The sequence below is a fragment of the Marmota marmota genome, unplaced genomic scaffold, assembly GCF_001458135.2.
Source record: "Marmota marmota marmota unplaced genomic scaffold, marMar, whole genome shotgun sequence".
NCBI classification, from domain to species: Eukaryota; Metazoa; Chordata; class Mammalia; order Rodentia; family Sciuridae; genus Marmota; species Marmota marmota.
The window spans coordinates 3,242,823-3,252,810 of NW_026000001.1; the positions used below are offsets into that span (position 1 = coordinate 3,242,823).

Below are 9,988 nucleotides of genomic sequence, written 5' to 3' on the forward strand. Positions count from 1 at the left end.
CTGCCGTCTCTGGGCGGGCTTCCCTGGGGCTGGTGGGCTAGCCGGCTGTCGGTCACTGGGGGCATCTGCTCCCCATCTTTGAGATGGTGCCCCTGAAAAGCTAGTGGCTGTGGCTCTGTGGGAGGAAGGGGGCGGCTGTCACCCCAAGCTGCAGGAGATCACAGCCCTGGGCTGGGGAGGCGGGTTCAGGTCCAAGGCAGCTGCTCCCCGAGTCAAGAGGCACCCTCTCTGGGCCTCAGAATCCCCATTTGTAATGAGGAGCCGAGCGGCAAGTCCCCTGGACTGGAGGCCAGGGTAAGGGGCTGGCGTGGGCCTGGGGCTGGCCGCAGGGCCGTAGCTACCTGCCTGCCTCCCGCGAGGCCAAGGGCCTCTCTTCTCCACTCCCAGGGCGCAGGCAAGAGCAGCAGCCGGGCCCTGCTTCCTGCCAGATGGGTCAGACTCAAGCCTGAGGGGGTCCCCCTGCTCAGGGGCTCCCACCCAACCTCCTCCAGGGGACCGGGGAGGACAGAGGCAGGATGCCCTGGTCACGGGAAAGGGAAGGGCCCTTGCTGCTTACAGCAGGTTTAGAGGCAGGTCTGGGCTCGGTGGGCTGGCCCTGGGGCCGGGTCGCTCCTCACAGCCCTGGACACGGAGGAGGCGGGGCTGGGGTCCTTGACAGCCAGTGGCAGGTCTCTCTGGCTTCTGAGGACAGAGAAAAGGGCTTGGGGGTCTGGAAGCTAGCTGCCCAGGCCCATGGCTGCCCAGCCTGGAGCAAGGGGCCAGGCCAGGATGCCACCTGGACTGGGGTGCGGGGGACAGAGCTCCTGGTCCAGGGCTGGCCCAGAAGGCTGGCTCCTGACCCCTGGCCCCGGCTCCTCCACGGCCCTGCCCAGCCGCCCTGCGCAGCCCCCTGTGGGAAGAGCAGGCGTCTCAGGGCCTCTCCTGGTCCCGGTGGTGTCTCTGCCACCCCCGTCACCGCGGGCTTTGTCTCCCGAGTCTTCTGCTAGGGCCAGAGCTGTGGGTGACGCCCCTGGTGGCTCCTTTGGTGACTTGGTGCCGTGGAAACGTTTCTGTGGCAGCGGATTCTGGACTTTTCTTTTTCAGCTGTATCTTCAAAGTCCCCGGTGGATGGTGTCCGGGGGGCCGCAGTGGTGTTGGGGGACCTTTGCCATCTGGCCGCAGCCCTGAGAGCCTGTGGTGTCCATGCCCCGCGGGAGGCGGCAGCCCTTAGGTCAGGAATTCCGTGGCCGCTGTGCGGGAGGCGAGCTGGCCGGGAGCGCCTGCACCAGGGACGGGGGCGCCTGCAGCCCCAGGAGGCTCCGGTCCTCCTCAGGCTCCCCATTTATGCCTGGGAGTTCAGCTTGGTTCCTCTCCAAGCCGCGCTGTCGTCTGTCACTTCCCGTCCTTTAGCGTCTCTTCTCCTCGAGGTCGGGGGAGCTGACCTGGGGCCTGACTCCCCAGGCACAGGTGCAGTATGGGTGGGGCTCCCGGCCCCGCCCCAGGCTGGGTCCCATGCTCCTCTGCTGGTCACCCACCTCTGGAACCCTGCAGGGCTCCCAGGCCTGGGATGAAGGTGCCCTGTCCAGAGGGTGGCCCCAGGGCTGTGGCTGAAGGCGCGTGCCCTCTCGGTGGCTCTCCCCCTCCCCTTCTGCCCCCGTCTTCTCTCTCTGTTCAGGACAAACGAGAGTGAGGGGCCTGAGTTTGGGAGGGTCAGGCGGATGGTAGCCTTGCCGGTTCCACAGGGTGGACAGACCGCCACTGTCTAGCTCAAGAGCCACACCAGGCCTGCCTCCTGCTCAGCCCCTGGGGTTGCGGGAGGATGCTGTTCCTTTGTGGGGCACCTGACAGTGACCTCCAGGGCCCACCTGTGGGGAGGTCTCCTGACCCCCGCCCCTGTGGTTGGGCTCTGCCCAGGTGACCACGTCAGTAGCTGCCCCAGGAGGACTCGGTGCTGGGTGCTCCTTCACATTGTCACCTGTGAGCCCTGCCATTCTCCTGGTTCTTGGGCACCTTGGAGGCCATGGTACCTGGTTGCTCTTCTCATCTGCACCTTGTCCTGTTCCCCCGGGGGCTGATCCGGCCTCCCCGCCCACAGCAAAGGCCTTTGATTGACAGGTCTGTCTTGCAGCGCCAGCTGTGGTCTGGCGGGCCTGGGCCAGAGCCAGGTCGAGGGCTGAGGATGAAGGTGTCACAGCCTGTCCCTGCGTGGAGACCAGCAACGCACCTGGTCCACCCCTGAGACCACGTCCACTGGTCTCCGCAGCCCTGAGACCTGAGACTGGACACGGGGTCAAAAGGGGTTAGAAGGAGTCCTTCTCCCTGAGGGAAGTGACACAGGACCTGGTGGCTCTGTCCCAAGCCTTGCCAGGTCTCCCTGTGCAGCGTGGACATGGCCAGTCATGACTGAGACGGGGAATGTCCAGTTAGCGGGGGCTCTGCCTCATGTAGGCCCGAGCCCCGTGTTGAGGGCATCCCTGGCCTGTAGGCCGTGCTGTGCCCTCGGGGACCGTGAGTGGAGGGCAGGAGGAGCCCAACTGGAGCTCCTGTGTGACACCCCCTGCAGGCCCTCCCAGCCCCTGGACCTCGGTACCAGCGGGGGGCTGGGGGAGGGGGAGGGCTGAGAGCCGGGGCGGCCAGCTGGGGCCCAGAGGGTGCTCTGTAAAGGTGGCCCCCTGCCCTCTCCCCTTGCTCAGCAAACACCAGACACCGCCCTCCAGCCCAGGGCACAGCCTGCCCCGGTCACATCTCACCCGAGGCCGGTGCCCGCAGAAGGGCAGGCAGATGCCAGGCCAGCCAGCCGTGGGAGCCCTCCACTGGCCCCCTGATGGACGTGCAGGCCCACAGGCGGCAGGAGGGCTGGGGGAGGGGCGCCTTGGCGTCCCTGGCCACCACAAGTCTCCCACAGGGACCTCTGCGTTTTTGTTTGTGATCTTCTGAGGGAGGGCACTGGGACCCAAACGACTCTGGGGAGCTCAGAGCTCGTGTGCGTTGGGCTCGGGATGGAAGTGTCCACTCTGCTCTGCTCAGCCTGCCCACGCCTCCCACCTCCTGTGGCTGGGGACTCGGGGGTCCTGGTGCTGTCCCGCACAGAGCCTGGTGACCTGCCAGGCGTTGTGCCCTCTCCCCCGACCCCAGGCCTGACTCTCCGCACTGGTGGATCTGTGGCCTCAAACACTCCCACGCCAGGGCCAAGCCAGACAGAACCTGCCCCCCTGGGGTCTTGGGCTGGGGATGGAGGGGCCCGGCTGTCCCTGGGTCTTCCTGCCGTGGGGGGCTGTGCCATGCTGGGTACGCGCTTCAAAACGTGTTTTTTCCTGACTCGGTCCCAGGACCCCTCTCCCAAATCTCACCAGATGTTTCCCTGGAGGGACCCCCCTCAACAGGCAGGGAGCACGCTCTCCTGGGGGGAGGGGTGGCAGCAGATGCTGGCCTGGTCACCTCCACAGACACCTCGGTGGACTCTGAGGGCAGAATTTGGGTCTCCGCCTGCGGTGAGCAGTGCACAGAAATCCATCTGGGTTTGTAACAGAAGACAGACTCTACCACATGTGGCTGGGGACGGCCCTCTCCCCTGACTCAGGGGTGTCCCATGATGTCAGCCTATGAGTCACCAGTACCGGGAGACCCTTTGTGGCTGGGCTGGGGAAATGCTTTGAACTTCTCAGCAGGGCAGGCGTGGTCTCAGCTGCCTTGTGGTCAGGGAGAGGCTGTCCTGAGCTCAGCCTGCTCCCGCCAGTCAGGCCACTGCGTTGGGACGGCTATGGGCACCAGAGGCCCCTTGCTCTGTCAGTTGGGTTTTTTATTGCTCCGTTTACAGATGAGGAAATGGGCACAGAGAGGTTAAGTCACTTGCCAGAGACCACACAGGGGCAGAGCAGGAATCGAACCAGGGCAGCTGGAGGACTGAGGCCTCTACCCCTGAGGGCCCTGGGAGGCCTCCTCCCAGCCCATGCCAAGAACCACGCATGGTTCCCAGAGGGCGTCCAGGCCCGTGCCTGCTACCTTCCAGCCCTGGGCTCCAGGCTCCCCAGGAGTGCCCCACCCTGCCCACCTCTGAGCCAGGCCATCCGCCCTGCACCTGGAGTGCCCTGGTCCTTCCGTGCCCTTGAAGCAGCTCAGGCCCCGCCCAGGCCTGTGCTTCTGCACACTGGCCCTGACCATTCAGGCAGGCTCCTGCACAAGTCTCCACAAGGCCTGGAGCTGCCAGGCCCCTGGGGGTGGGCGGAGGGGCTCGCACGTCCTCGGGGCACACGCAGATGTGCCCTCGTTTGGAAGAAAGGTCTTGCAGAGGGAAGTAGAGAGGCGTTTCTGGAAGCCTTAGGCCCACCCCAAGCCCAGTAGGAGAGAGACCCTAAACCCAGTGGAGGGAGGAACACAGGGGGCACAGAGTCACAGAGGGCAGACGGCCAGGAGATGGTAGAGGCCAGGGTTGGAGTGGCATGGTCACTAGCCAGGGAACATCTGGAGGCCCCAAAGCTGGGGAGGCAGGAAGCACGTGCCCCGGAGCCTTGGACAGGGCTTAGCTCTGCACACACCTTAAGTTTGGATTGTGGCCTCCGGACTGGAGTTGTGTCTCCGTTGCTCGGAGCCCCTTGGCTCGGTCACAGCAGTCCCAGGACACTAATGCAACATGCTGGCCTGCTCGTACCTCTGTGCCTCAGTTTCCCTTATGCACCGTGAGCACAGCCACAGGCCTACCTCACCCGCCATGACGCATGCAAGGCGGGGCTGGCCGCAGGCACCTGGTGGACATCCATGGCCGCTTACTGCCCGTCCTTCTTCTCTTTCATGCACCCCATACATGGGTGGGGTACCTACTGTGGGTGGCCAGCTCCTATGGGCAGAGCAGGCCACGTCCAGGTGCACCAAGGCCTGTGCTGGGGCGGGTGGGGGAGACCACGGGGTGTGACAGTGAGTCTCATCACCAACACTAATGCCTGCTGGTGGGCGGTCAGCAGAAGAAGGACGAGAGAAGCAAAAGAAGGACCTGGTGTCAGGGAGGGGTCCCCTTCCCCAAGCTGGTGCAGGGTCGCCAGGGCAGCATGGCTCCTCAGGACCTCTGCACCAGGCCAGAAGCTGTGAGGCCCCTGGGAACACACCCCTCAGGCTCTGCTCTCGCTGGGGGCGTGAACTCTGCAGCTGCAGATTCCATGCTCTTGGATGTCCCCCACCCGGGCTTTGGCTCCGCTGCTGTGTACCCTGGCTGCAGTGCACCTGTGGCCTGTTCATCACCGTTATTCAGGACCAGGGAGAAGAGACTTGTCCGAGCTTCAGTGGGGGCCGGGACGTGAACCTGGGCCTGCACCCGGTGGCTCGCGGGAGAAAGAGGCCTGAGCAGACAAGGACCCCAGGAGGTGGCTGTGAGCAGGCGGAGGTGGCCCCAGCTGTGGAGGGAAGATGCCCAGAGGATGGGCAGAGACCTAGGGGGCCCTGAGTGCCCTGGTCCGCGGCCTGGGCTGCTTTGGGAGCCCTCGACTCAGTTTCCCTGAAAACTCCCTTTGGGTTGGAGCCTCTGACCCCAGTGCTCCCCACTAGGCCCTCCTGACTCTTAAACATTCTGCAGTGACCTGGGGGAGTCCCTTTAGCCCCTGTGCTGCCACCATCTGCAGGGAGCCCTCGAGCTGTGTCCGGGTGAAGTGGGTGATGGGCACCGACAGCCCGCGCAGGAGCTGCCCCGTAGTCCCAGGACCCCAGAAGAACACGGGGCTCTCAGCAGGCGCGGCCCACCCTGACCGAGATCCTTCTTCTCTTTCTAGACTAAAATCCACGGGGTTGGCTTCGTCAAAATCCACGCCCCCTGGAGTGTGCTCTGTAGAGAGGCTGAGTTTCTGAAATTGAAGATGCCAACAAAGAAGGTTGGTGGTGACGCTTCTCCTCCAAAATACACCGCGGGTTGAGTGTCACCCAGACGCCTGGCCACAGGGTGTTTCACCACGAGGCTCTGAGTTGTTCAGAAAAGCCAGGGTCTCAATTGCCACCCCCGGAAGGGCAGCGAGGCTCAGGGGTGACGGAGCCTCCTGGGTGTCCACGTCCTGATCGTGGAGAAGAACGTGACCCAGTGCTGGGTGGTGTTCAGAGACCCCAGACCACATCCCACCTGAAGGTCGGCGCACAGAAGCCTGCCTCCCGCCTTGGGGATGGGTCACAAGCTCAGACGCAGCAGACTGAGCGGGGTCTTTAATGCCTGGGGGTCTCGGCTGTTTATCAAATCCAGCATGATTACATGTCCTGCCCTGACCGGTCCTCTTGGTCTCTGAATACTTGGTGGCTGGAGGGCAGCTGGACAGTGAGGCTGAGCCTGGCGTCACTGGCCGGGGGCTGAAGCGGGGTCAGTGGCTTCTCTCCACTGAGACCCTCGGATCCCTTCCTTGGAAACAAAAAAACAAGTTTGAGAGGTTTTCTGGAGTGTGGCCCCACTGAGCCCCTGGCCCGATGCTCCTGAAACGTGGAGGGTTGGTTCAGAAAGGGAGCCCAGCCCTGTGCTGTCCCCAGGAGGCACCGCCCCAGCTTGGGGGCATCCAGGATAGGCCCGGGGTCAGGGCTCCGCAGCGTGACGCCTGTCCCCCCTCTGCAGATGTACCACATGAGCGAGACGCGCGGCCTCCTGAAGACCATCAACTCCGTCCTGCAGAAGATCACAGACCCCATCCAGCCCAGGGTGGCCGAGCACAGGCCCCAGACCATGAAGAGACTCTCCTACCCCTTCTCCCGGGAGAAGCAGCACCTGTAAGTGGGCCCCTCCCCGCAGGACCCGCTCTTTGACCCCAGCCTCCAGCGTGACTCCTGCAGGTGACGCTGATGCTCCTCTCCCAAGGAAAGGGGGCCTTGGGCCTCGGAGGGCTCGCGTCCTGAGGGGGCTTGGAGTTGTTGAGCCCAGAAGTGGCCGTGGCCGTGGGTTCTGAGCTCACTGAGAAGCTGAGGGAGGGGCTCACTGGGGTGTGGCACTAGGAAAATCGCCTGGGCCCTCGCCTGGGCCCCAGAGCAGAGACCCCGGCGTCCTCCTCCTGCCCGGCTCGGGCCCTTGGGGGGCAGGTCAGTGACCACCCCTGCTGTGGCCTGGGCAGCCATAAGCCAAGCAGCTCAGGGAGGAAGGGATCGGAAGGCGTCCCCAGTGTCGTCCCACGGCCCTGGGGACCCATAGCCACGCGGTGTTGCCTGGCAGTGCCGCGCCCCTTCTGGAACCTCCTGCCTCCTCTGCTCCCCAGGGCCGTGGGCGTGGCCACCTGGGTCGGCAGTGGCTGCACGGCCTCTGCCCGGCCTGCTGGGTGGCACAGGAGCCGGGGCAGAGGAGGAGCGCAACCCCCGGGCCTGGGGACCCAGGGGCATTTGTAAGGTGCGTCCCAGGGCAGAGGCCACCTCAGGCCTCATGGGTGGACAAAGGGGCAGGGCATGCATGAGCCTTGCCCAGGACTGGGCTTGCTGCCCTGGGACACGTACGTCACTGGGCCACCCTGCCTGGTGGAGGGTGGAGGCTGCCCAGAGAGAAGGAAGCCACCCCAGCCCCGCTTCCCCCACCAGCCCAGAGCAGGGCATCAGAGGTGGTGCCCTCTCCCTGCCTGGCCAGGGCTGAGCTCTCCTCAGAGTCCATGGAGAGGGAGGCCCTGTCCCTCCCAGGTCCCCTCTGCTCTTGGGAAGCCTCAGACAGTCTCCGTGCTATCCATGACATTGAGACCCCAACTGCTTGTTTTCGAAACCGGACCTGTCTCACAGTAGGATGATACTGTCCCTGTCCCCCAGTGCTGAAGCAGAGACTTTAAGTGCTACCAACTCAGGATGTCACCTTGGGCGAGCAGCATCTTCAGGGAGGCCTCAGGCCACTCCTGCCCCTGGGCCCACTTCCCATTAGCATGGGTCTCAGAGCCCTGTCCAGGGCAGAGCCTGCCCCTGGTGCCCCAGGTGGACAGACCGTGCCTGGCATGTGACAGTCTCACATCTAACAAGCGGCCCGTCTCCTTCCCTGTCTTTCAACAGATTCGACCTCTCTGATAAGGATTCCTTTTTCGACAGCAAAACCCGGAGCTCCATAGTAAGTAGCACGCCGTGGAATGGCCTCACCAGCAGGGTGGCCCTGGGGACGGCAGAGATAATTTCATTTCAGTGAAACTCCTCTGGGTGGGAGCCGCCTCTAATTGTCTGTGACAGAAATAATTAGGATAATGAACTGGGAGGGCAGCAAGTGACCCAGGGGATGGCCAGCAGGAGGAGGAGCCTGAGACAGGACAGAGCAACAGGAGGGCAGGGAGGGGGACCTGTGCAGTCCCACACCTGGGGGGCCTCTCGCGGCTCCCGAGTTCCCCAGGCCTAGCTGTGGGTCCCTGGCGCGGCTGTCTGAGCAGGAGGAATGGGCAGTGGGAGCCAAGTTCATGCGTTTGGATATATTTCCAGGCCTTTGCCAGAAAAGCAAACCCAGTTTGAAATCCGAGCAGGCCACCCTGCTCTGCTCAAGGTACAGCCTGCTGTTTATCCATCGGCCGCCAACTGTGCCCCCGCCAAGCTGGGCTGTGCGTGGCTCAGGCCCCAATTTCTATCTAAACAAGAAATTAGCCTCGCAGCCAAATCATGGCCGCTCTCTCCTCCCTGCCTAGACGCCCAGCCTGCTGGCCAGGCAGAGGCCAAGGGCCGAGAGGACACTGCCTGGTTGACCTGGGGCAGATAACCAGCCCTCGCCACTGTCATCCCCAGACTGGCAGGCGGCCAACTGCAGGACCGTGGCACAGGTCACGTTGGGGCGGCCCGGGTCCTGTCCACCCTCTTCCCGTCCCCAGCCCTGTGCCCTCGGGCGGGTCCTGTCAGTCCAGGTGAGGCTCTCTGCCTGCTCCCTGGTGCGGCCGGCAGGACAGTCACGTGGGCACCGCGCTGGGAACTAAGGCACCGCTGTGGTTGGTATTACTAATGGAGCTGCTGATGGACTTTTGCAATTACATCTCGTGATAATAAGCACGGGTTCGGGGCTAGCACGTCCCTCAGATGTCAGCCGCTTGGGAGAACCACCACGCTGGCAACCCCAATAGCGTCGCTTCTCCATCACGGTGACAGGGAAATTGGAACAGCCACCTGGGTGAGCGGAGTCCCAGGTCACGTTTCAGCAGTCTCTGCACCCTGACCTCTGCCATCTCTAGGCGCCTAGCGCTCCCGGGAGCTCAGGGCAGGTGCACATGTGTGGATCCGGCCTTGCTGACAGGGAGGGGCGAAGATCACAGCCCCAAGCCAGCTCCCTGGCACCTGCTGGATCCAGTTCAGGCTGTGGTCCCTGGGTGATGGCTACCGTGAGCACCACGTTGGCCCTGGCTGCATCCACTTCTGGGTGGGCGGAGGGCCACTGTCTGCTCCCTACAGACCCCAGTGTGCTCCAGGGCACCCCTGACAGCCATGGTGTGGAGGTTCACGGCCCCGCCCTCCAGCCATTCCGAGCCTGTAGGTAGAAGTCAGAGAGCAGCACCCAATGGGGAGGGGCCCAATGTGCTGGTCCTGGGTCTTACAAAGTCAGTTGGAAGGCACTGGGGAGCCAAAGAGAGTTGCAGAGCAGGGTTTTGGGTGTGTTCAGAACTGTTTAGAGCTTCCAGGGGCTGACTGTGGGAGAGCAGATGAAAGGCTGACATGGGGTCATGGTGACAGCTGTGAATGGGGACCTTGACTGTGTAGAAGGGAGGAGGTGGTCACAAGAGAATGGGGTCAGGGCAAGGCAATCTGCTGTCGACAGGGATGTTAGGAGCATCCAAGCAAAGTGGTTGCTTCATTTGGCAGGTATTTATTGAGCACCTGCTGTGTGCCTGCAGCTGGGTGTTGAGCACATGAGCACGGGGCAGAAGGGGAGGTCCAGGGGGAGGGGACAGTGGGGGAGGGAGCTGCTCCGTGGGCCTGTGTGGGACAGGTGAAGACCCTGGAGGGGCAGTAGAGAGGGCAGAAGGCCCAGCCGCTGCACAGCGGGCGACAGAGACAGGAGACAGGAGCAGGTGGCGGCCGGGCCAGGGGCGCAGGCTGGTGGCCGCTGGAGGGGCTCTGGGCTTGG

General features: G+C 63.8%; 1 protein-coding gene across 1 annotated transcript in view; it reads left to right on the top strand.

Annotated features, from left to right (window-relative positions):
- Positions 1–9,988, top strand: part of Ano1 (anoctamin 1) — a 108,484-nt gene that overhangs the window by 43,260 nt on the left and 55,236 nt on the right. Inside the window, 3 exon segments of the mRNA XM_048807613.1 lie at positions 5,736–5,834; positions 6,554–6,705; positions 7,951–8,041. Coding sequence (XP_048663570.1) covers positions 5,736–5,834; positions 6,554–6,705; positions 7,951–8,041 — 342 coding nt within the window.